Source organism: Monopterus albus, unplaced genomic scaffold, assembly GCF_001952655.1.
Source record: "Monopterus albus unplaced genomic scaffold, M_albus_1.0 scaffold69.1, whole genome shotgun sequence".
NCBI classification, from domain to species: Eukaryota; Metazoa; Chordata; class Actinopteri; order Synbranchiformes; family Synbranchidae; genus Monopterus; species Monopterus albus.
The window spans coordinates 1,992,475-2,019,571 of record NW_018127949.1 but is presented as its reverse complement, the minus strand read 5'-3'; the positions used below and the strand labels follow the sequence as shown (position 1 = coordinate 2,019,571).

At 41.8% G+C, this 27,097-nt stretch overlaps 1 protein-coding gene across 4 annotated transcripts in view; it reads left to right on the top strand.

The window, feature by feature from the left end:
- vti1a (vesicle transport through interaction with t-SNAREs 1A) overlaps positions 1–26,399 on the top strand; it is a 107,182-nt gene extending 80,783 nt beyond the window's left edge. For 2 of the 4 annotated variants that reach the window (XM_020605054.1, XM_020605055.1), the window contains one exon: positions 24,414–26,399. In XM_020605054.1, coding sequence (XP_020460710.1) covers positions 24,414–24,507 — 94 coding nt within the window. In that variant the 3' untranslated portion in view covers positions 24,508–26,399. The remainder of the gene's footprint in view (positions 1–24,413) is intronic. The other 2 variants (XM_020605057.1, XM_020605058.1) reach the window with 1 other exon arrangement.
- The last annotated feature ends 698 nt before the right edge of the window (positions 26,400–27,097 follow it).

The following is a 27,097-nucleotide window of genomic DNA, read 5'->3' as shown; positions in this document are numbered from 1 at the left end:
ATTTTAAATGTGGCGGTAAAGTACTTCTTTAGGGTTTTTAAGGCCAAAGTCATGTGAAGAAATGTCAGAGTTGGACCAGACAGCTGGATTTATAAGATGGTAAACAGTGAATGCTTTCTAATTCATTTTAAAGCAGAAGGCATTGCAACCAAAGCACAACAAGCAAATGCTACTGTTATATTTTGAGTGAAATGGCCATTATAGCACAATTGGATATCACCTATTCCATGAACTGGAGATGAATGCTGAACTTGAAAAAAAAAAAAAAAAAAACAACAGCATCACTTCTTTAAATGCGCTAGGGTCAGCCAGCCATGATATTGAGGGGGTGCTTCATTTGACCTTCTTCATTTCGTCCTAGCTGATAGAGCTTTCCCCCCTTCTTTACCCTGACAGACTGTCATTCTGAGGAGATGACTGGAGATCAGTGGCGCTCTCACCCCTTGAAGTGGCTCCAGGTGTCACTCCAAGGGTACCCGCCCTGTTTGATCTGCCGTTGAGCGCCTGTCGGGCCACGGCACCCTCTGATTTCCCCGTCAGAGGGGAAAGAGGCTTTCCTGTCCAAAAGTTCCACTGCTACTTTTGAGTGACAGCAAGGGAAAAGGATTGGTAGCCACAGAGCAAACCTTAGCAATAACCATTTGAGAGTGCACTGTTTCCTGTTGTCATTATTCCTCAGCTCCTATTTAACAGCTATAGTGAACTCTCTTATACAACCCATCATGGGAGCATCATATAGAGGGGATCTGGATTTGATATGCCAGGCCCCAGCAGTCCAACAGAAAAGTAAACAAAATAAACATCAGATAAAACCAAACCATTTCCACTGATCATGCTGTGGGCCTTGTCTTAAGAAGAACAAAAAACATCCTCTCAAACATCTTCAGATGCTGTCCAAAGGAGGTCCCCTGTCTTCACTGAGGAACTGCACAAACAAAAAGGACAGATCAAACAAAATTGAGAAATGGAGGTATATATGTATTTTCAGCAAGCATAGATGCCTGTATCCTTCCTCCCTTTCATTTTATCCATTATGTTTTCACTCCACCTACTGTGAGCTTCTGTAGAAATTACAGGTGAGATTTCAGTCTGTGGCAGGGCCTGCCTTTCGTCTAGAGGGAGCAGGGGGAAGGTGAGGAGTTTGAGGGGGCGAAAAGACTGAGAGGAAAAACAGAGATTCATGCTTTGCAGTAGTACTGTGTTGTTTGTGGAGCGCGCTCTTCCTTTTGTGTGTCTGGTGATAACTTATACAGCACAGGGCCATTCATCCAGGGGTTGAGCACGGGTGTCCGTCAAGACGGAAAATAATGAGGCGACAGCAGCGCAGAGGATAGCTTTCTCCTTCTGCCTAGGTCCCCCTCCCACTCCTTCTCCCCCTTCTCCTCCCCCTCCTAGCCTCCGATTATCAGCCGATTTAAATAGATAATAGGGGGCCTTCTTTGGGACATTGTGAAGCAATTAGAACCAATCACATTGTCTCTTCTCTGACTGTTGTTCTCTCCTACTGTAGCAAGCTTATTTCTGAGCATACCATGCAATAGATACCTGGAATGTTATGGAATTCCAGTGCATCTTAGGGTGCCAGTATTTGCCTCAAGCTGAAAACGCAGCCTTTTTGTTTGCTATACTGTATATTAAATATATTGATATGAGCATATCAGGCACTTACATCTTGAGCCATGCCAGGATACGGGAGCCCTTTACCATGATACGTTGATCCCGGGCTATACTGCTTGCCAGGATAAAGTGGCTTCTGTCCAAACACTTTTACTGTACCTACCTTCCCTAAAGTTTTAGACATTTTCATTCTTCTTCTCATCATGTTTGCACAGTCCATTTATTTGACAAAGAACATACAGTGGCATATGACAGTGGAAAGGGATGACCTCAGGCCATGTCCACTTGAACTACATTGTTCTAGGTCTTTACACCTATTAGGAGAGTATGTTCAGTGGGGTTTAAGGTTTTTGACTGCTACAATGTATAGTTTTATTCCTATCAAAGATATACAAGTAGTTTTTCAAAACACTGATAGTCCTAACAAAATAAGTCTGCTGTCTTGATCATGTTTGCTGTTATTGTTGTTGCCTTCAGATCTTTCTGAATTATGGATGTAAACCAACTTGAAACACTGTTTTTCTTTGTCTAGAACACTGAGAGAGATATATAACACTGCTTGTCTTGTCCGTTACTCCGAGTCTCCCAGGATGCCTTTTTCCCAGTTGTGCATTCCAGTGAAAGCCATTGTTGGACATTGAATCATAATGATCCTCCCTCAACTGATTCATATTTAGTGATGTTGAAAAGGCCTTTTTTTATAATGAATGCCTCAAACCATGATATGTTGTAGCCAAAATCATAAGGACAAAGCAGAGTTATGCCACAAAAACCTGTAGGACCTTGATGAGTGGAGGAAATCCGAATAAAGTCCACTGCCTGTAGCATCCAATTTTAGCCCAGTAAGCATAGGAAGTTTTCTAGATTTTGTATAATTAGATGTTATGAATTTAATCCCAAGGGACTGTTTGGCAGGCTGTCTTTCTACTCCCAAGTTTTTCACTTATATGTGAACATCTTGAACTTCTCATTCTTTTCATCAAAATGAGTCTTCTTTTTGCTTCAAAAAGTGATGACAATTTGCATCCACATAATTTGTTAGCGGTAAATGACACTTTTGGATATGCTAATGATCTAGCATCATTCTGAAAAGGGATTTCTCTAATGACATATCCTGGCTGAGAAATTTGCTAGAGTCAAGTGCAGTACACGTTCAAACCCTTGGCCTGGCTTGGGTTTGGGGGAGTGAACCAGCCATGCACGGCTGGTAATGACAGGTTCCATGTTGCCTGTGGCTTGTGGCCCACTGCGCTGTTTGTTTGGAGAGTGATGCTCGGACGTGAAGTGCTGGCCCAGCTGGCGGCAGTTTCATTACCCTTTTGGCCCGATGGCTTGGACTTGTTTGGCCCACACTAGCCAGGCAGACTGGCATCCAGGAGGCTGTGGAGGAAGAGATGGAGGCATTGGTGGAGGGGGGTGGTCTGACAGAGGAGAGGAGCTGTTTGGCTGAGCACCCTGGTGTTAGGCTGGGCCTGTTGCCAGCTGAAGGGAAGAATTCCCCGCTCACGCCATGATCTTCACGTCTCTGTGGCAACAGGGATCTTAGTTTGCATCTCAAGGGTCAACATCATCCCATCGTGATTTGTCTGTTTGAACTACTATAATATATATATACATACACATAATTGTTTTTATTCCTACTGTTGGCATCCAACACTGTTTTGTGGACAGGAACACAAGCCTGGATTAAAATAACTGACCACTTTTTATTAACAGGAAGTCATGAAAAGGACTTGTGATAACTATTTTGTTTACCTATGTATGTAGCTGTGTTCAACAAAGGCCACAGACTCCTGATCCCTGACCTTTATGCACCTATATAACCTCAAGTAACTCTTTCAAGATGCCTTGGACACATGCTTTAAGTTGCCATAGTTATAGGATTATATACAGTACAACATAAAGCTGATTTGAGCAACAAACATCACAACTACTGTACATGGCCTGTATCTTAGCCCCAACCCCTACAGAAGTATCCAAGTCTGTCTGAACAATCACTTAAAGCCCTGAAATCCACTGCCATTAAAATTTAGAGCCACTTTGTTTGTTTATTGGGTTACATGGTTACATCCTGTCAGCCATCATGTAAACTTTAACCCCCACCTCATATTGTGATGGCGCCAGTGCTAACATTGCTTCATTGTTAAAGGGAAGTTGTGAGGACATTGATGCCTTGGCCTAACATCTTGGTGTCACTTTCCCAGCCTGTTTGTGGAGTCCACCAAGTCCCTCATTCTCCTCAGCTGACCTGAATATATCATTGGCTATCACACACGTGTGAGGAGCCTGATATCCTAGCCAGCAACAGTTTTCTTACAGTTCCTGTTACATTACTATTGTACACAGCCTTCATCCCTTGACCTGGCTCTCACTGAGGCTCTGTTGGTTAGATGTTTTGCCTGACTCTTCAGGTAAGGACTCTATTTTATTTAACAAGTCATCAATGCACAACCATTCCATCTAAAAGTTTCTCTGTGGTATAGCATTTTAGAACAGACTTGACATAAGCCATTTCTAAACACTGATTTTATTTCACCAATCTTTAATTATATTGTGGTAGAATTCGACTTCCAGAATTAAAGCAAAGCCTCATGGTAGCAAAGCATATAATAGTGAGGGATGCCACACCAGAGGACAGTGGGTTCAGAAAAGGGAAAAATATTGTACACAAACAAATACTCTAAGAAAGCTTAAGGTGTTAAGGGTATACTTAGGCAGTAATTTTGATAAATTGCTTCTGGCCTAGAAGAATGCTGGGTTGATTTAGTGTTTAGCAGTATCTAAAGTTGCTTTTTATTCACTTACAGTGCCTTGCGAAAGTATTCGCCCCCCTTGAACTTTGCGACCTTTTGCCACATTTCAGGCTTCAAACATAAAGATATAAAACTGTAATTTTTTGTGAAGAATCAACAACAAGTGGGACACAATCATGAAGTGGAACGAAATTTATTGGATATTTCAAACTTTTTTAACAAATAAAAAACTGAATAATTGGGCGTGCAAAATTATTCAGCCCCTTTACTTTCAGTGCAGCAAACTCTCTCCAGAAGTTCAGTGAGGATCTCTGAATGATCCAATGTTGACCTAAATGACTAATGATGATAAATAGAATCCACCTGTGTGTAATCAAGTCTCCGTATAAATGCACCTGCACTGTGATAGTCTCAGAGGTCTGTTTAAAGCGCAGAGAGCATCATGAAGAACAAGGAACACACCAGGCAGGTCCGAGATACTGTTGTGGAGAAGTTTAAAGCCGGATTTGGATACAAAAAGATTTCCCAAGCTTTAAACATCCCAAGGAGCACTGTGCAAGCGATAATATTGAAATGGAAGGAGTATCAGACCACTGCAAATCTACCAAGACCTGGCCGTCCCTCTAAACTTTCAGCTCATACAAGGAGAAGACTGATCAGAGATGCAGCCAAGAGGCCCATGATCACTCTGGATGAACTGCAGAGATCTACAGCTGAGGTGGGAGACTCTGTCCATAGGACAACAATCAGTCGTATACTGCACAAATCTGGCCTTTATGGAAGAGTGGCAAGAAGAAAGCCATTTCTTAAAGATATCCATAAAAAGTGTCGTTTAAAGTTTGCCACAAGCCACCTGGGAGACGCACCAAACATGTGGAAGAAGGTGCTCTGGTCAGATGAAACCAAAATCGAACTTTTTGGCAACAATGCAAAATGTTATGTTTGGCGTAAAAGCAACACAGCTCATCACCCTGAACACACCATCCCCACTGTCAAACATGGTGGTGGCAGCATCATTGTTTGGGCCTGCTTTTCTTCAGCAGGGACAGGGAAGATGGTTAAACTTGATGGGAAGATGGATGGAGCCAAATACAGGACCATTCTGGAAGGAAACCTGATGGAGTCTGCAAAAGACCTGAGACTGGGACGGAGATTTGTCTTCCAACAAGACAATGATCCAAAACATAAAGCAAAATCTACAATGGAATGGTTCACAAATAAACATATCCAGGTGTTAGAATGGCCAAGTCAAAGTCCAGACCTGAATCCAATCGAGAATCTGTGGAAAACTGCTGTTCACAAACGCTCTCCATCCAACCTCACTGAGCTCGAGCTGTTTTGCAAGGAGGCATGGGCAAAAATTTCAGTCTCTCGATGTGCAAAACTGATAGAGACATACCCCAAGTGACTTACAGCTGTAATCGCAGCAAAAGGTGGCGCTACAACGTATTAACTTAAGGGGGTTGAATAATTTTGCACGCCCAATTTTTCAGTTTTTTTATTTGTTAAAAAAGTTTGACATATCCAATAAATTTCGTTCCACTTCATGATTGTGTCCCACTTGTTGTTGATTCTTCACAAAAAATTACAGTTTTATATCTTTATGTTTGAAGCCTGAAATGTGGCAAAAGGTCGCAAAGTTCAAGGGGGCCGAATACTTTCGCAAGGCACTGTAACTGTCCATAACGCACTACGTAGTACAAGAAACAGAAGTGATTCACACAATTCTTCTGTCGTGACCTCTGAATGAACCTTAACATGTCACGACATAAGTCTGTATTCCCTGTTCAGGTATTAACGGTCAGAATCATGACTGATGCCAGCGTTGGTAAAGAATTGTTACTCCTTACTTTGGTGCAGTTATTTTGTGCTTGCCTTTCTATACTTTTTCCCTGTTACCTTATTATTCTCCATAACATAGCTTCAAGAAACCCACCATGACCAGTCAGTTAATTGTAGGTATACAAACCACTGGGTTGCATTCTAGTTGCACAGTGTCTCAGTGTATTATGGTGCCATGAAGAGATTGTAAACCAGAGCAGTGAACAAGCCTTCCTCCAGCTCTGTGACAAAGGCAGCTGTGAGGTTGTGCTCGAGACCAGAGACTATCAGAGCTATCTGTCCAGCAGAGAAGGAGCCTAACAACAAGCGCTGTCAAATAATGGTGTCAACAGTGTGATTGTTGAGCTTCATTTGTAAAAGGAATATCCCTGGTTTAATGGTGACGCGTCGCTGTCTATTGACTCACTGAGTCCAGTTTACCTTGATTTTGAATTTCTTGCTGTAGAATGGTATACTGTAGTTTATGCTGTACATTCATTTAAAAGATGTCAGAAAGGTTGGTTGTCATGGATAGTTGGACTAAATACACGTGGGAGGTGACAACTCCTGTATCACGCAGTCTTTTTTTTTGCCTTCCACTGACACCTGTATTGTATCATCCCGATTGTTTATTAAGTTCGGTTGTAGTTCAGTCATTAATATTTAGTAGTAGGAATAATGCTGAAAGTCTGAAAGTGTAGAATTTACCATATTTGCAAATGGACTTTTCGTTTGTTTCTGGGTGATGTGTTGTCTGTAATTATGATGAGCAGAAACCATAGCATCTATGAAAATCTTTGCTTATTCATTGTGGCTTTTTTCATATGCACTTCATGTTTGGAGCTGTAAGAGTTTAGTGCAGCCACGTGGTTATGGAGGAGTCTTTCCAGGGTTCCAGATGCTAGTTGCTTTCTGAACTGTCAGAATGTCAGTTATTATTGAGCCCCCTCTGCTATGCTTTACCCTCTGAGTTTTAGCACTTCCTTTACCTGACTGGGTAGATAAAATGATTTCTTTTCTCCCCTCTTCTTTTCTAGTCAGAGTATTGCTTCTCCCATCCACCACACTGCATCCCCCTCCCTCTCTCTTAACAGTAAACGTTAAGATCCAGGAGTGGATCAATGACTCTTATCCTTTGATGTGCCAGGATGCATTACAAGCGGTGAGTTCTAATTGGAGCAGAGAGCTGAGAATCAATGTTGGCTGTAATTGCCTGACACAGGGATGGGTGTGAGACTTTATTATCATTAATATTTAGACATGATGTGGGAGGACCCAGCCAAAGCTAAATGTACAACAGCAGAGCAAGCCTTTGATCTTGGGAGATAAGCAGATCGATCTGGGGATGGTGGGGTGTGGTTGAAGGAAAAGAGGTCGCAGAAGTGTGGTGAGCTGGATGAACAAATTAGTGAGGCCAGTGCCCTGAATTTTATCGAATTTCTCGGGGAAGTTTCCATTCAGTTCAAGAAAGGTCATGCTAGGCTCACAATAGCTAAAATAACAGCCTGGTGAGCATCAAGGGAGGGTTTGATTTCAAGTTTGGTCACAAATAGGAAGCAACATTTACAGAATGGACACCATTATGTATGTATTATGTATTTATTAATTCATTAGTTACTGAAAAAGCAAAAAAGTTCAGAAGAACCATAGCCACTGATGTTTTTAAGGGTTTTTTTAACCTCACATGGTTTAGGTGTTTCTATAAATTTAACTAGTTTAGGGACCGATTTAGATTTATTAGGAGAAAAAGGATTTATGAAAAGATATTTAGTGTTTGTTTTGTGGACAGGTCCATTGTTTGGGAGGCGTAACAGAATGTAACGTAGGAGGAGGCCCTACAGGGCTCTGAGCTGCTTTGTTGGTGTCAGCAAACACAAGATAATGTTACTTAATCTTAGGGTTTAAAGGAGGGGTTAGACTTTTCATAGGAACACTCCCTGTCTAGCAGCATAACTAGAGGGGGCAGGGTCTATCTTCTATGTCCATGAAGGCTAAGGGCTTGCTGAAACTGAGGCTGAGATGTATATGCACAATTCTGTACTGGTTCCCCAAAGGCTGATACCATAATCATTGTACATAGGAGGACAAAGATGGGTAACAGGTTGCACAATAGCAGGTGTGTTAGTTTTCATGACTGTGGTCTGCTGCCTGATAATGGACAAAGTGACAAACTCAGCCGGATCCAGGTCAGTAGGAATAATGATCCTAAAACAAGATTAGATGAGGCATGGTCTTGTAAAATGACACCAACTTCAAGCTGACTCCTATATTTTCTACAAATCCCATCAATCGGTTATTCAAACAAACATTCATTTCTAAATCACCTTTATTCAAGAAACAGACAAAACAGGCGAAACATAAAAGAGAGTAACAAAAGGTCATTCACTGCAGAATTAGAAATGATATAAAAACATGCCCCACTGTAGTATGAACCTTCATCCTGTGTTTTAAGTACATTTTGGTTTTAACTATTTGAAAATTGTTTGGGAATCTTGTTTGTGTTTGTTTGGACAACAATGACTTTTCACATCATATCCTGTTGAACATATAACACTACTTTCAGTAAATAATACAGGAAATCCACACTATTGAAAAGTAGGGGAAACTTAGATCCATGTCAAGAATCACATGAACTGTATTGAATTGAAGTCGTACAAGCAAAAACTGATTGCATGTTCTGTGGATGCTTTAAATGCTGCTTTTTATATTTTAAAAATACAAGCCTATAGTTGTTGAGGTTTTGCAGGTGGTATTGATGATAGGTCTGCTTTGTCTTTATGCAGTATTTGTACCATTGTGGAAAACCTCAGAGTTGTGCAACTAATGACCAATCATGTAACAGTTTGATCATTATGACAGCTTCACAAATATATATTTATTGTGTTTTGTTGCAGTGTCTATAAACCTACAGTAGTAACCAGTAAATTGGAAGTTTTCTCATTTATAACTTCAAAACATACACTTCAATCATACATAATAAACGTGGTAAGAAAAACAGATATCTTGGCAGAAAAGAACTGACATTTGTCATGTAAAACCTTGCTTTTGAACAAAGTTGAAAGCCAGTGTCCTTTTCTCTGTCAACAGCTTCAATAAGGCCAACTTTTGTGTCTTTAGTGTTTCAGCTCAGTGTTTTCAGCATTCCCCATTTTCAAAGTTCCGGTGTAGCTGCCTGTAAGAGACTCATCTTTCAACAATTAATGTTAAAAGTTAGCTCAGTATGCTCAATACCTAGTGTATCCAAATGTGTGTCCATGTATTTTTCTAAAGTGTATTTGTGCATGCAGGCCCCGGTTTTGTGTTTTTGTCTGTATCTCTGCTGTGTGTGTGGACATGCATGCTGGAGTGCATGTGGATGAGGGAGTAAGATAAGAAGGGGTTCAGAGGAGCTTCCTCACTCAGAGACGTCCCCATCTGTTCGCCTGGGTCTAATTGTTCCTGGGTGTGAAGACAGAAGAAGCAACTGTACTCGTCCCCTGTCTCGAAGTTATTTCTGTAGCATTTGAAAGATCGCCACCAGCATGCTCCAGATTATTGCCATGTAAATAATGGCACTTGGCTCTGTTTCCCGCTAATGAATGCCATTTACTTTTCCAAATGAGGATTAATTATTGACCGAGGACCCCTCTCTCCTCCCACAGGGAGAACATTGCAATTATCTGCCAAAAGATGGCTGCTAATATATGTGTTTTTTAAATGCATTTATACATATGTACGTGTGCATATGTTTTTGTGACTTGGTGAATAACCTCCCAATTAATTGTCTGCTCAGTTCTGTGGAGAAACTGAGAGAGACCAAGGAGAGTAAAAGAGCAAAATAGACCCGTGTCAACTTAACATCCTTGCTTCATTTGAATATAAGAATTTTTGTTGGATGTTGGTGTTGGGCATTGCTGTTGTGAAACTAGGCGAAAAGGCAGAGAGTTGTGCTACTTTGGAGCCAGCCTCCCAGTTGCAAAATAAGGCAGGGAAAACAAACACAGGCCTCAAATTAGATTTCGCAAAACATAGCATTCCCTCTCATTTTACACACCACCGTGGCCTGCAGACCAGAATAGAATAACCCATGAAATCCGGCTCAGATTCAGAATGGTACAGTCACAGTAGAACGCTTGACAGTCAAATGCCATCTGGATCCATCTGATGGCCCTAATTTACCTGTTTAAGTATGCTGTGAAATTGCCTATCCTATTAGTGATCTGCTACCATTGATAGGATAGTCCAGCTATAAAAATGGCTGCCCCTCACTCTCACTCTTTAACTCTCATGTCAGATATACCTCTCTTTCCTCACTTCTTACCCTTCATAAGCTCCTCCTTTGCTTCCTTTTTCCACTCTGTCGAAATGCGTGTCCTTAGCATGGGCTGCTTGAGCTGTTGCACTTGACTCAAATGAGGGAGAAAATGGTGAAAAGGGTTATTTCTGTCGACAGTGGTACCGCTTGAGGTGGGGACCGATTCCCTAGAATGCGAGACTTTGATAATGCTGCAGAGCTGAAAGGCTTCATTTAAAAAAAAAAAGTCCTGACTTCTGAAGGACAAATATGAAGAGATCCATTCTGCCACATTTAAACCAACAATCCATTTTTATAGAAAAGTTGTCAACTGGCCTTTGGCAGACTGTCCATGACTTTACAGTAACAGCAAAGTAATGATCTTCCTCTTTTTAAGGCAGGAGAGTAATTAAAATAATTTTTCATATTGAAAAATGTATGCTGTTTATTCAGTGGCGTAGAAGAGGCTTCTTATCAGTTTTAAATAATTCTTTTATTTCCAGCTTCTCCTGATCAAACTGCATTCCCACCTGTTTTGTTTATGTCAGCACAAGGCCAGTCGAGGTGAGAGCAGCCATGCAACGGGGGGCTTAAGTGTCAGACATGCCCGCTGAGACATGGGTTATAATAATGGATAACTGTGAGAAAGGGAATCTAGGAGAGATGGCTGTCGGACACATGCCATACCATGGACTAAAGTCATCCTCCCTCCCCCTGTTTTTCCACTCCCTCCATGTTTTATGGCTGGATTCTGTTACTGCTCCCTGTCTCACCTCACAGTGTGAAAAGAGCAAGTCTCAACTATCCTCTTCAGTCCATCCCATGAGTTTGCAGACACACGTGAACACTATCCAGAATAGTGTTTCTGTTTGAGTCTAAACATCTGGAACTTTGTGATCTGCTGAGTGTGTCACAGTTCTTGAGGAAATGTTTGTGTGTTTATTATTTTAAAGAAAGAAGGACTTTTTGTTTAATGAATATTTACCATACTGCTGACATTAGACTTACATAATCAATTGGCTCAGTTGAAATTTACACTTCTAAATAATATTTAATAGTCTAGCATTCTTACATCACCCACCAATCATTTTCTCCCTTACCTTCTCTAATTTCCCTAGCCCTTTCCTTAGTTTCTTTCTCGCTTTCACTCAGGGGGAAGGTGGGGGGGTGGGGGGGCATGCTCCAGGCTGAATTTTGAGAAGCGCAAGAATAATTTTGGGTCTGTTCCGTTTTATCATCTCCCGCTGTCAGAAGTTTGTTTCTGAAGCAGAAGCCTAAACACTTGCTTCCTCGGATGATGTGTCACAGGTGGCACTTTGTTGAGCAGTCGTCTTTTTTCTGTGGCAGGTTTTACTTAGTGGAAATGAACAGGGATTGTACAGTGAGTAAGTTGTGATCTCTGTTTAGTGTAAACCAAGGTTTTGTCAGAACTTGTATTCTTGTTGTGTTTGTTTCACTGTTTGATTTGTTCTTGCATTTTCGAGCTCCCACAGTCTCTCACCCAGATACTGTATTCCCCTGGCAGAAAATCCCCTGTAATCTTTTATTTAGTTGCATGTTGTTACTGTATCATACCCAAACCTCAATTTTTATACATTCCTGTAATTTCAATATACCGTATGTTAATTCAAAAACAGTTTAAAGAATATAGTCACTTAACTCATTCCAGAAGTTCCAAAATATAACAAATGCACAGTTAATTTTGTGGTGTCTCATTGTTGTCAGGCTTCAGGAAGTGTTATCACGTGAGATGTAGATTAATATGAGTGGTAGTCATCTAGTAAATTATTCCATCCATCATTTAACTCATTGCTGCTTTGAACAAGCTTTTATTTCAGGTACTGTACGTGTGTTGTCCAAAAGAGAATATTGCCAGAACCTGTGAAAGTGGATGCTAAGGAGTCTTTCTGAAAGTACCTGTGTGCACAAAGTGTAAGTGAATAAAATAGATAAATAACCACCGGCCCTTGTAGAACAAATCCCTCTGGCCCTGGGCCAAACAGGTGATTCCTCTGGCATAGTTATGAAGGGCCACAGCAAGCCAAGCCTGCCTCAGCAGTCAGACTGTCTGCACATTTCTGCCGCTGATGGCATACCAGGGGCGCCATTTTCCTCTCTGAGACAGACAAGCCGGAGGATCTGATTGGCCTTCTGCCAAAGCGCACTCACAAAGGCTCCTTTGACAGCAGGTCAGTTGGTTAACCAAGCAGTAGGCAGAGGGAGAGAGGAATCAGCCAGGAGACAAAAAACAACTCTGCTTCACCTCTTCACTCTTAAGCTTCATTATTAAAGGGCTCTTCACACTAAAAAAGACGCACTCTTGATTGTCAGAAATTTAAAAACACATTTGCATTTATTCAGGAATAAGATACTGTACATTAGTGGTTCTGTACAGCTTCAGTGTCGGCTTAGACTTCATGAGTAAATATCACCTATGCCTATATGTTTTGTGTGGGCCTTAATCCTCGCGGCTTGTGTAGACGTCCAGTGTACGAAAAAGTATTTAACTATGTAAAATAATCATCTGCTGGAACTGACAATCTGTTCATTATTCTTCCCTGCCTGAAAGAGTTAGCTGATAAAGACTAGTTTACTGAGATCAGTGAAGGTAAAATGCTTGTATTCTGTGGCAGCATGTGCTTGTAAATTAGGAGTAATTCTTGAATTATCTTTGTCAGAATTAGTGGATGTTGCAACCAGTTTTGTAGTAAGTTGTGATTTAAAAGTAAATTGTCATGTTTTAACCCACAGTCTAATATAATAATGCCAATGCTATATTTAGACCAAGATAAATCTGCACTCACTCATTAGCCCATTTTTTGTGATGTTGATGGAGCCTCACATCTTATATTTTCATCATAAAGCCTTGTAGCAGCTTACATGGTGGAGTTAAACAGCTGCTGATGTTCTCCTGTGTGCCCCTGCGCTCATTATCTCTCCAGTCCAGGCCTTGCTTCTCTGCTTTCTCCTGCCGCCCATCTCCTCCCTTGTGTACCAGCCACTTTGCATACGACTGATGTTTAAATGCTGCATTGTTAACTGACATGGGGTAGCCCTTTGCTGACCTGGGAGGTATTTGCCCGTTTGATCATGGGACAGCAGTTTTAATGTATCGAAGCAGCGCCACTTCGCAAAGCCCCTAGTATAAGTGAAGATGGAGGGCAAAGGCAGGATGAGGGGTCCATTGGTTGCAGGCCTGACTGTACAGAAGGAAGGTGATTATAAGAATATCTGTTGGTCAGCAAGGCCGAAGGGGGCACTGCTGACCCTGCACTTCCACTTGTGCTGTGATGGTGGGTGTTGGTATTTCAGGGCGATGTTGTGAGGGTTGAGGCAGAGAACAGGACCCCAGTGATGAGCAGTTTCAGTATCTCCATCTTAGTGTTTTTATAAGAGTTTGAATCTTTGCATGAAAGTATGAACATTTGTTTCATACCTTGTTTTGTTGTTTCTCTTTTTTGTATTGTTTATCCTCCTGCTATTTGATTTGATTCTCTAAAATGGACCTCCTACTCCATTAGCCACAAGGGTTTTTATTCCCAGAGTAAAGTTTTGCTCATTTCTTCTCAAAAAGTTAATATGTTGTATAAAGGTTATACAACGCAGTGCAGTTGCAATCAGCGATCTTTTTAATCCTACAGTTAGTTCTTGGCCTTAGTTTGCCACATGGGCTGGAAGAAGGTAACTGAAAGCCCAGTGTCAGTGAAAACCACCTTGTCTTTTCATGTCGCACTTGGCACAAAAATACCATTTCACGAGCTGACACCACAACAGAAAAAAATGACACAAACAGCGTGTGTACAAGTTTGTGTTTATACCTTGGGAACTGTGTATCAAGACCCAGCTTGCACTGAGCGAACCAGGGTCTGGCCCCTCAAACGAAAATGTTGAACGCCCGTACACCCTTAAAGTCTTTTCCTTACCCTTGTGTGCCCTGTTCCTCTGTCTGTCATTTCCTTTGCTCTTTGGTTCTTTTCTTGTGGAAAGTTTCAGAGTGGCAGTGACCATACGGGCTGTGGGGGGGGGAGTAAGAAAACTCACTTCGCTCAACTTTATTATTAATATTTGATGGTCAGTTCTCCCATGAATTTCCCATAGTATTCCATAGTGGGCTTCTGATGTGCAGAACAAAAGGCTGCAGATGGAAATGGAAATTATTAGGACTTGATGCACAGCTCAGGATCGGCATCCGGACCACTGTGACCAGGTTAATCGTCTTCACCACAAACAAAAACTATAGACATTTGTGTCCACGTGTACTATATTTACCTGTATGTCAGCCTTGCAAACGGAGTCTGAAGTCTTTTGATGTCTACTGAGCATGTTCTTTTGTCAAAAAGCACATTTGACGCTGTATTCTAGAAAGGCTTACTTTTAAATTGTCCTCTGAATAATCATGTTAACATATTTCAGATAAACCCACTCCTTCTATATCTATGTCATACACTGGGTTCTCTTGGGGCCTCACAACTGGATTCTCCAAATATGGATTGGCTCTTGCATTTCCAAAAGTCCCAAAGTAGCCCGGGTGCCCTTTGACTTTTGAACCATGGTTCACAGAAAAGCAGAGATGAAGCAGCAATCTGCATCTCTCATGGTGCCTCATGCCTACGTTGCCACTGACAAAAAGAGAGAGAGAGAGAGAACGAGTTTACCTCAAGCGATAGAAGGAAAAAATAGATGAATTCTTTGTCGATTAACTCAGGCTGTTATTGTTGGCCCTCAAAGTTGTTCTTCTTCTTTTTCTGTTGTCCTCTTTCTTTTCCCATTTACATGCCTCTTCACTTAGTCTTCTTGTTATATTATACAGATTCATACAGGTCTCTAGTTTTAAGTACTCTGCTTTTATTCCTATTTATCTCATTTCAACCAACATTCCGTGTTGTCTGCATTGTTTACTGTCTGTTTATACTGCTTATTTTGCATTGTTTGCACTGTTTGTTGCTTGTAAATACTGCTTATTTTGTTTTATATTACACAGCCTTATGCTGGTTTACTGTTTACTTGCCCCTTGCATGGGGATATGTACATACACATTGAGAGCCAATGTACCAGAGTCAAATTCCTCATGCGTCCAACACACATGGCCAATAAAGCTGATTCTGATTCTTTTTTTTGATTGAGTTTTTACAGAAGGCTTGACCCTGCATGGCTGCAGGCTGTGATTAGCAGGGCTTCACAGCGCAGAGTCTATTGATCAGGCTTCCAGAGCACTAAGCAAATGTAGCTGGAGCAACAAGTCAATAGTTATGTTACTGAAACAATCACTGTCACACTGGTGGCTTCTCCCAGAACAACCAGTGTGTATTTTCCCCTAGTGTTAGCGAAAGGGGCAGGAAATCATGAGCAAGTCAGGGTCATTCAAAGGGCTGGGTGTGCATCCTTGCTCTTTATCTTTTTCTTTTTCTATCTATACCCTCTTCTGTAAAAACCATGCCTCTAATTCAGGTGTTATCATGGTTTATCTGGTGATTGGTTCCATGTAAAAGACAGGTTTATTCTAAACCACTGTCTGATTTCCTTTTTTCATCTCTCCCAGCTGGATCCCTTCACTCTGTCTTTCTCTCTCATGCTCTCTCAGCTGAGACATAGGGACTAGGGAAGCTGGTCTGCAAATTTAATGGAGCAGCATGGATTATTTAGATTGACTAAAGCCTCCCTTGTACTGTCAGATGGGGGGGTTGCAGGATGACATTATAACCCTACATTCTGTCTTTCTCCCAGTCTCCTGTTCGCTTTTTCTTTATTTCTCCTACCTGCTGGATGAAGTGATCTGTCCCTGGATGTCCAAACAAGGTGGGCCTGATGGTTCACATAATCCTTGGTTGTTCTGTGTTATTTCACACCAGATTGCCAGACACGCTCCTGTAGTTTTCACACATGTTACTTAATACTCCCTTGATGCAGACATACACGTGCAAAATTGGTCTTACTTAGTCTTTTACACACATGCACGTATAGTCTAACACTGTGAACCTTGGCTGGCTTAGTCCTTTCATACCTGCAGGACAGAGCAAAGGGCCCGATGGTCATGAGGTCAAGTTTAAGAAATGTCCTCTTCTCTTGCCCACCCGTGGCTCTTACTTGAAATTCAGCCTTGGCTATGCTGCATCCACACCGACATGCAAACGTGACCTTTAAACTCTGGATACCAACACAGGAACCAAGATTTTAGTTGTCAGTTGTCCAAACAGTATTTTACACAACATTACCCCTGTCAGATGGGTCAGCTTTACTAAAAATGCTTAAACACTACAAATTCCTAGAATCAGCTCAGAAGATTTTTTTTTTTTTGAAAAGGAAGAGGTTTCTGCTTCATGAAATGAAATGGCTTACAGTATCATCTGTGATAAAGAAGAATTGATTTGTGAGCACTGTGTCCTATGAGCTTTAAAGTCAATTTGATTTTATTTAAGCTTTTAATTAGTGCTTTTATGCATAATCCTTTAAACCTTCTGTTCATGTGATCTGTAAGCCAGTATTTATTTTATGCTGTGAAAAGTCAGGCAAGCAGAGATGCACACTTCTGAGAAAGACTAATGATATGAACAAACTTTGTCATGCAAACTAATAGTGATGTATAGGAAAAATGTTTTCTTTTTTAAGTTACTTGTATAGCAGTGTTTGCAGGCACAGCGTGGTTATGGCTTGGCCGGTGCAGGCTCTTTGTACATTTGTATAAGAAAAGGGTCAGCCTGTGTGTGTGTTACTGTACTTATGTGTTCTGTGTGTAGATCTGTTTGTGTGCATGCTGGTGGGAAATATCGTAACATTATCTGTATTTGGAGACACACAGGATGCAAAAGGAAAACCACATGGGACTTGAAGCAAATATTTGGAGAGTTGATTTAAAATGCAAACAAACACGGCACAGAGGGGCTTCCTTACAGTTAATCGTAAAACTCAGATATAAACACTGATATCCTCATTGCTTCTTTGCAATTGAATCCTAAAGTGATGTCTTTTTAGGCCCAAAGAGTTTAAAGCATTTTTCTGATGAATGATTTTCTTTTGAGTAGAAACCATTTTGAGGGAGTCCAAACACTTCATCAGTAAGCATGAAGACAGTAGGTTGAATTTCACAACAACAGAGATGGTGTTAGGTGTCAGACGGTATTACTGTCTGCTTCCCTGTCACAAACTCTAACACAACATCCTGGTAAAAGTAACAATAATAAAAACCCACGCTTTATAAAGTCCTGTTAAGTAAAGATTGTTAAATAATTGGATGTAGAATCAATGTCGTTCTGTGTTGCTATGTTCTACTGGCTCTTATCTTTAATCCCAGCTGTACTTTTCTTTTTCTTCCACTTTTCATTGTCTTTCTCCTGTTAATGTAAGTAGAAGTGTGCACAAATGAGTTATGTGCTTTAATGAGATTTCAGTACTCAGCAAACAAAATAAAAACTTATCAAGCTCATAGTTTTGAAGGCCAGCTGCTCCTATGGCTAATGTTACACCCTTTTTCACCAGGGCCAGTAATCAGATCTGCAGCTGGCTCCTGGCCCTCACAGAATGTATACAAGGGGGAGTTTGTGTTTTGGGAAATCTTATCAGAAAGAAAAAATGCCCCTCGTTTATGTATTCTAAAATCCTTACGTTGTATGTGGCTAAAAATGCATCAATTATATGCTTATTTCTTTGTGAATAGAATCCAGACATACTGAGAATAGTTTAAAAACATGTTCATCATTGTACATTGACAGTTCTAAATTTGTGCTGTTGACATGCTCCTGCAGACTATAGACCAGTGAGGTAACAACCGCTTAGGGCGAGTAGATTTTATAAAACGGTTTGATTTCACCACACCCCTCTAGCAAGAGGAGAAACTGGAGTTGAGAAGAAGTAGAAAAGGCGCTGGAAAAATAAGTTATGTAAGAATAGAATGAACTGGATGAACATACTGTATGAGCAAGGGGACAAAGAGGAGGGAGATGGAGGGAAAACAGAGGAGGGTGTAGGTTCAGGCAAGTAACCAGGCAGGGGAAAGATCTCTGTTTGAATGGAGCTCAGAAAGCCACCCGTACATCACACCGGAATGAGGAGAAGCTGCAGCAGCTACCTGAAATTGCTACCGGCAAAAAAAAGTTCTTAAAAATTTCAGATACAGTTGCAATGTATTCTCTTTCTCCTTCACCCACTCTCTCGTTTCCCTCTCCATCTACTTTTCTTTCTCGATCTTTTCATCTCTCACCCACTCTTGCATATCCACCCTCTTCTCCCACACTGAAATACCTCCTTTTTCTGCTTCCCTTTCTCTTCCACCTCTCAGTCTACCTCTGCACTCCCTCCCTTCCTCCTCGCAACACTTTTTCCGGGAGGGAGCCAGGTCTCAGTCTAGGCTGCTGCTGGTCAGGGTTGTTAGCCAGTAAATAAAAAATGGATGAACTTGTAGGGCACCGGTGCTGTTCTCTTGCATCAAGTTGGTAGAAAGTGCGAGACAGACAGAGGGAGAGAATCAGGCTAACATAAAATAATCTTGCTCAGGCCTCCTTCTCCAAATAAAAGCTGTCCAGCTTTTTAGGTCAGCTTTTCAATTGTGAAAAGAAAATGTTGGTCAGTACAGTACAAATAAGGTCTCTGATCAAAAAGATCAGTAGGTAAATGCAAAAATCTTTCAGTTTGTTAATTACATTTGTATTTCCCAAACAATTGGCCAGTGTGGTTTACATGTTAAAATATACAGTAAACCTTAGTAGCCTAGGAGTAAAATTCCAACAGATTTTGACCATAGACTTATTTTTATACATATATGGAAAGTTTTAATGCACTTATTTCATCAGTCAATCAACTCAAAGTTAATTCTGATAACCAGCTAATTGTTAAAGTAATTTTCCTAACAAAATTTAGGAACACTTGATCATTCCTGGTTCTCATACGTGAGCATTTGCTGCTTTCTCTGTCTAACATAATTGGATTGACAAAATATTTGAAGACCACATCTGGGTTTGGGGCTTAATTAATTATTGATGAATTATTAATCTAAATAACTCTTAGTTTCCACCCTTGTGTGTACCTCCACAAATCATAAATTCGAACAATATAGCCTCTTTTGCTCCGTTGAAACATTTTACACCATCTAAAACACTAGTTATGGTCTGCGTCTTAAAAGAACTGCCAATCATTTGTTGTAGTGATTGAAGGAGTCTTTATGTTAAATGCCATAAAGCAAAAATCCATTGAATAATTCCAGTTTTGTGTTCATATACATTTATCCATACAGTATTAGGTTATTGCACATGGCTAATAGCATATTATTTATCTTTACTGCACAGTGTGGGCACGTTCTTAAAAAGTGTTTTTGTTTGGGGAATTGCACAATGTTGAGGACTCGTTTAAATAATTACAGCTTGCAATTAACCCCCTTGGGAGCAATTGGTGGAACATCAGATCTCTCCTGCAGACAGGTCAAGTCATTATCTCTGCAGAGCAACATGAGCCTGATCTGATGTCTCTGGGTCCTCCTGCCTCATCCTTCCGCATTTTATTCACTTATTGAACAAATTCTCACCTTTCTTCATTCAAACTGGATTGATCGCCACTTTTCGATTTGTCATGTGTATGTGTTTGTGTGCCAGGTGTGTGTGTGTGTGTGTGCTTGTGCATGTGTCCAGACCAGTACCGTCGTTTGTGCACACACATGTGCTTCCACAATGAAACATTTATTTGTATTACTTTGTGATAACAAGTCGATGCATTAGTTAGGACTTACCCCCCAGCAGCGTTCCACCTCCATGTCCATCATTCAAACCATTTGTGAACATATTGATCCTTCCCTCCCTCCTCCCTCTTTCTCACCCCCGCACCCCCTCCCTCCTCCCCTCCCATATATTCCCAGGGTTTGGAAGGAGGAGAGCCAGAATGGCTCAGACAGCCATTGATTTTTATTTTATTGGCCTACTAGTGGAAAGAGGAGGGATAGGGGAAGGCCTGAGAGAACTCTGCAGCTAAGTTTGTTCTTAGTGGAGACTTTGTGTGCTTGGGTGTGCGTGTGTGTGTTTAACTGGGTTGGGCCTATCTACTTATGTCTGACTGAGACTGTTTTTGTTTTGAGGTAGGGGGTGTTATCTGTCTGTCTGAGGTGTGTGTGTGTGTGTGTGTGTGCATGTCCAGCCACCTCTGAAAGCCATCAAAAGCTCTGTGGTTATGTGTTGTGTACGTGTGTTTCAGTGTGTAGCTTGTGTGTTTGGTGTGGGCGCACACGTGTGTGTGTGTGTCATTGAAGGGACTGGGGAATCTGAGGCACTGATAGAGCTGGCACTAGGGTCCTGGACCCCAACACACACACACACAAAGAGCTGAGGTGTATCCCGGTGCTCATTAGAGCTGGTAATAAGGCTGTGCTGCTGGAGGAGGAGGGAAAAACACAGGGAAAGGAAGATAAGGAGGGAGGAAGCAGGTGGGAAGGGGGGAAAAATGGGAGATTTTAAATTTTAATAACACTGGTACGATTTTGTAAATCTTTCCTGACAGAAAAGTCCTCATTATTTTCATCTGTCTCCAAGGAGCCTCTCCTCCAGCACTGCCTTCTCGGGTAAACGGACTTCTCTCTCTCTCTTTCTCTCACTCTTTCTTTCTTCACTCTCTGACTTTTTTCCTCTCTTTTTCTCTCTGCTCTGTCTCTCTCGCTTTTCACTCTCAGCTGCTCTATTGTCCGTTTCCATCCTTCCTGCTTGCTCTGTTTTCGCTCTCCTTTGCACTCATCATTTCGAGACTCGCTCTCTCCTCCTTCTCTCTCTCTCCCTCTCTGTGTATCTGTCTCTCTAACATTAGTGCCATATTTCTGTATATTTCCATCTAGCAAGGTGTTAGGTGACTGGCTGTCTGCGATGAAGGAATATCAGGAGCCAATAGAATGGCCAGTCTTATATGCTGTTATTGGCTGGCGTTTCAGTTACAGTTACTGCTAGTCTGTCTTTTTATGTGCAAGTTCTTCAGGCTGGGGGGTGGGACGGGGGCACTGACAGAGAAAATACTTGGGGATCATAGTATCATAGCGGGGAGTGGGGTAAGGTAAGCCCTCTCGAGCTCAGTGTGTGTAGGATTGTGTATGTGGGTCAGCATGTACGTCTGCAGCCTTGTACGTGTGCATCGTTCACACATCCTCACCTCCTTCCCTCCACACACCCACACACACACACACCTCTCACTCCCCACCGCTATGTCAAGTGTCAAAGCTGGAGGATGGATCCGGTTTGATAAGTTCTGTTCTGTCTGGCCACGTGTCAGAACAGGATCAACCATATGGCAGAGGAAAACCATGTTCTTCACTCTACCTTCCAATTTTGGGGAATTTTATATTTCATTTTTGGGTTTTTTTGGGGGGGTGGCAGGTGTTGCGGGGTAAGTTTTATTTTAGCTGTTTCTGTTGGCTGAAGATTTTAAATGGACACTAAAATGACTTTTGCTCTAGAAGCTCATTAGTGATGTCCTTTGTGAGATAAAAAAACAAAAAACTTTTCTTTTTATAAACACATTGGTATGAATGATCAAATAGACTGATGTGCAAAATAACATTTCCCATTTGTTCTGTTGTTCAGCAAGTATTCTATGACTTTGTGTGTTTGTGATTCTAATATAAGAAAAATAATTTCCCGCTCAGGCTATAACATGACGAAGTAGTGACGTTCCAGCCTTCTCACCTCTGAGAGTGATGACATATATACCCCCACTGCTCACGCTGTCAGTGGGAAAGTCTGACTTTTTTAAACTTTGCTCAAATGACTGTACCCCCCTCCACTAACTCCTCAAAGTCTGTCTGACTGCATCCTTATGCACATGTGTCTATAGGTCAAAGGTGAGCCGTGGTTCATAAACTTTACAAGATCTCGTAGTTTCACTTGAATTATTGCAAGCATTAGAAAAGAGAGTGCAAGCTCACTGGCTTGGTCTTGGCTGCTGCTTATGGTGAATTCAATCTCACAGCTGGTAAACTGAAAGCCATACCTAGAGTTTGAGCTGTGGCAAGATTGAATTTATTCTTAATTTATTTTGCAGGAATTAGTTGCTTCGGCAGCTTGAAGTTTCTCACTGGGCAGCGCTACATTTTTATTAAACTTTGAACTTATGTTTGACTTGACACAAATTAAGATTAGGTTCTTTACAATACTCTTCAAGATGTGTTTTCTTGGATTGATGTACAGAGAATTGATTTAGGTCAAAATAAGTGTTTTTAACATGTGTCCACTGAGAAGAAGTTAAATTGCCACACTGTCCTATTCCTTACACTTTTGAACTTCTAAGTGTTTGAAGTTATTCAGCGTTTAATGAATGCAGTTTTTATAGAATTTTATAGAATTGAACCCCCCCCGGTTCTTCATCCTTAAGGCTAAACCTAACTTCCTGTTCGTTTCACCACCCCCGGGCCTCTAATCTCTCTGCCCTCTTTTCCCCAGCTGGAAAATTAACAAACAATACAAAATGATCTAGATTTTCCCAACACACACAGACACACATACTGTATACACGAGCACCTACTCTGGGTATTAGGCTGGGATAAATACCCATTCTAAATAATGAATGCCAATTAATAGGGGGAGATGTGGCCTTGCTAAGCGTGATCTGATTAGTGTTTCAGTGGCATCTCCTCCCCTGCTGGCTTCAGCCAATTGTTCCAGCATGTCATAGCATCTCTAATACTGCTTCAGCTCTTATGTACATAGACATGTGGGCAGTATGGTGTTCCTATTTTTATTACTGTTTTGTTGTTTTTTGTGTTATCCTGCAGGATGAAACCTCAGTATGGCATAAGGACCCGCAGCAGCAGGATATAATGGTTACTTGTGCTATACAGAATGTGTTTTTTTTCTCAATACAGACACTATTAGGATCATACACTTACAGTCATTTGTGTGATTGCTTTTATTTTTAAGGAGGTTTTGCAACTGATATACAACAGTGGGTGTAAATATGTTTGTCTTGCATGTGGCTGGAGAGTCCTTTGTGAAAAGGAGTTGTGCAAAGTAGACACTTCTCTGCAAAGAAAATACAAAGACATATGCACAACACTCTTATGATACACAACAACATTGTTGTGTTTTATTTTTGTTGTCCTTTCGTTCATAGCTGTGGGCTTTAAGTTACTCGGGCTGGTCCGGGCTGGAGGACCAGAGGAGGCTGTGAGCTGGTCTGTTGTCCTGGGCTCAGACTTGTGCTTTAGAGGGTAGCAGGGTGACTGAGCAACCAGCCAGCCCCCCTCCCCAGTGATAAATGGCCAGAGCATGGGCTATTCATCTCCTGCTTAGAGAAGTGGACAGTGCCCCCCCCTCCTGGGCCTCTCCTCCACCCCTCCACATGTCAGCAAATGTGATAATTCTCTCATTTGTCAGGAGCAGCGGAGGGTTCGGTGCTTTGTGAGTGTGTTTGTCTGTGTGTGTGTGCGCATGTGTGAGGACACAAACTGGAGAATTCTGGGGACACGTGAGACGAGTACTCGCACTCCTGATGGTCTGGAAGACTTCAGTGCAGCAACACCTGTCCCCTCGCTCTAGCCCTCCTTTCCCAGCTCTATTTTTTTCTGGGTCAGGGGCCCCTCTCGTCAAGTTGACTTAGGCCACAGTGGGAAAATTTAAGTGCGCAAAGGAGTGAGTTGTTTTATGGCAAATTCCACCAGTACTTTGGTCATTTTAATACCTATAGGAAACTACGGAGCCACTTTTTCCACTTAATTGTGCAAATAAGGAGCTCATCTGCTGTGTGTGCATGTTTGCACGTCATGCTTGTTCATAAGTGTTTTGCTCTGTTTTTTGTTTGAGACATTTTAGACTAGAGCTTTGCACAAAACCATAAAAAAAAAGTTGTGCGTGTGTTTTGCGGTCCCCTGCTAGCGATTGTAAAGGCCTCCAGGTGATGGCTGGTCATTTAGCTTGCACATAAACTTGTGACATGTTAGACACAATGTGACTTCTGTGAACCCTTCCTGATCTCTCTCTCTCTCTCTGTGTCTGCAGGATCATCCAGAATCGGGTCCTGGTCTTCATCCTCGGAGCGATCATCCTTCTCACCATCATCCTGGCCATCTATTTCAATGTGCGAGGCCGCTGATCTCCCCTCTACCCACATACGCACACACACACACTAGCTCCCCCACCCCCCGAACACATATACAACCACACACGTGTGATTAATAGCGACAAAAGCGTTGTTCTGCTGTAATTAGGACAAATGGTCCCAATGAATCACTTTCTCCAAAGCTTGACAGGGAGTTGTTTCCATCTTTCTCTCCTTTCCTCTTTGCTATTTCTTGCTCTTTCTTTCCCTCTCTACCTTTTTTCTCCACTTTGCACTTTCCTGTCTCTCTCTTCTTTTCCTTTTCTCCTCTTCAGCTATTTTGGGGGAGAGTATAATAGTTCATATTTTTCATGGCGTCATCTTCACTGTGGTTTTGCAGACCATCCTGTGTCCAGGTGAACAAGGGATAAGGATTTTTTTTGCAACTCGAAGCAAATTCAGATGTAATGATTTTTTTCTTTTCTGCAGTGGAGGTGGATCAAGTGTTATGCATGAGAGACAGTGAGAAAGAGAGGTATAAGAGTGCACGAGTGACAGTCATGGATTGGAGGACCCACACTGTTTTTTAACACCAACAGCAGGCACACATACTGTAGTATGAGTTTCTGTAACTAAATGATTCAGCTGTTCTTCATATAGCTCCTACGCAGCACATAGGACAGAGCCTTCAGATAAGATGTGCTGTTCACGCTCCTTTAAAACACTCAGCAGAGCCTAAAATAGACAAGTGGCACTGCCTTGAAATGCACATAAAAAGGTCGAAGGTCAGTTCAGTCAATCAAGATGGAAGTTATGTTCATTTTAATCATGAAGAAACTGTTGATTAATATATTTTTAATACAAAAGGCAACTGACACGTCCAATACAGAGAGAGATTTCTTCAGAGCCAGCTTTAATGATCACATGTGGTACAGTTCCCCTGCACCTCCCAAACGCAGCTCATTCCCCTGAACTTAATGTAACTGTCCTTTGCGAAAAGTCGTAGGCATCATACTGTATGTACTAACATTTAAACCTACTTCATGTATAGTGTTTTGTTCTCGAGACAAGTGATTGTTATTTATTTATAAATGCATCAATGATTTTTCTGTTAGTTTCTGTGCTTATAGCTGTATATTGTATGAGGTTAAAAGGTGTTCAGCATTTACATTCACCACTTTTTTGTTGTTATTTGGTTATTTGGTTTTTTTGGAGTGATTAGTCTAACTGCAGAGCACACGCCAGGACCAACAGAAATATGTGGATTTCTGGTTTTGTGTCTCAAAGTTTTTATTTTTTCTTCTGTTCTTATAAATGGATCTAACTTGTTTTTGACCATCTGCTTTGTTCTGTAGTTTACTTGTCAAGTTCTGAAGATTGTGATGCGGCCCTTGTTTCTGTGTTTATCTGTACACTGACTGATGATGTGATACTTTTGCGGGTGTTTGAAAAACGTGTGCAAGTTTACTGCTGTTTAATTCTTCAGGGGCAAACCATTCTTCAGCGGGTCTCGGAAAATCTGAATTTCATTGCATATTTGGTGAATGTCTGAAGCTGAGAAGGTAACGGTGCGCACCACACAAACACATACACACACACACACACACTGGAGTGGAGCATGGGAGTGTGCATGTGTCTCTAGTGTTTAGTGTGGCAGCTCCTGGCGAGGACATTTGCTATTCTGTTTTAGGGCCACGGTCTTCATTTTTGAAGATGAGCGGGCGTCGGGGTGGTGAGGGTTCCCCCCACACCCCCCGTGTAGACCACCGTTTCACAGGCCCTCACCAGCCACAGTGCCTCTGTCTACTTCAAAGCCTCCAATTAATGGCCAGCAAAATTGTGTGCCTCTGACTGTCCCGTGCGGGGCCGACCCACCAAGAGTTATCATTAAAGTCAAGGAATTAAGAAAAAAGGAAGGAAGAAAAAAAGGAGGGAGAAGGAAGGAACTGAACAAGGAAGCATGGAGGTGGGGGGCGAGGGTTGCAAATCCCTGGCAGCTTGACAAACCCCATCTAGTAAAGACCCTTAGTGATTGTTTTTTCACCCAGTGCGCCGTGTGTGTGTGCGTCTCTGCATTTGCAGCCTACCGATGCTTGCTTTTCTCTTCTTCTCTTTCTGTCTCTCTTTCTCTGTCTCCCTCTTGCTCCCCCGCCTTTCTCTCTACCTTTCCTGCCACCTTTCTCCTCCCCCCTGTCCTCCCCTCTCTCCCTCCCTCCCTCCCAGCCTGTCAGATGAGTGGAGCAGTAGCTAGCGAGTGAGCGGTGGAAGGCAGCGTGGCGGCGGCTTCTATTTGAAGTTGTAATGGTGTCAAAAAGTCAGGGCTGACTGACAGACGTCAGTCCCACAGGGCCTCATTAAAAACAGACCCACTTGACAAGGAAATAATTGAGCGCCGGCGACAACTCGGGGGCCCCTCCACATTTTTAGATGTTTTTATTTTCTTTTCATTATTAGCGCCGAGCTATTATGTTCATTAAGAAATGGCATTAAAACAAGTTTTTAAAAGCGGAGAGAGTGAGGGAGGGGCAGAGGGATGGAAGGAGGTGGGAAGCTAACGATTTGTTTAGAGCCTGCATCCTGTTTGATTATTTAAACAGGAGCACTGTCATGTGATACCTTGGCAGACGTAGGCCATCAGATGCCT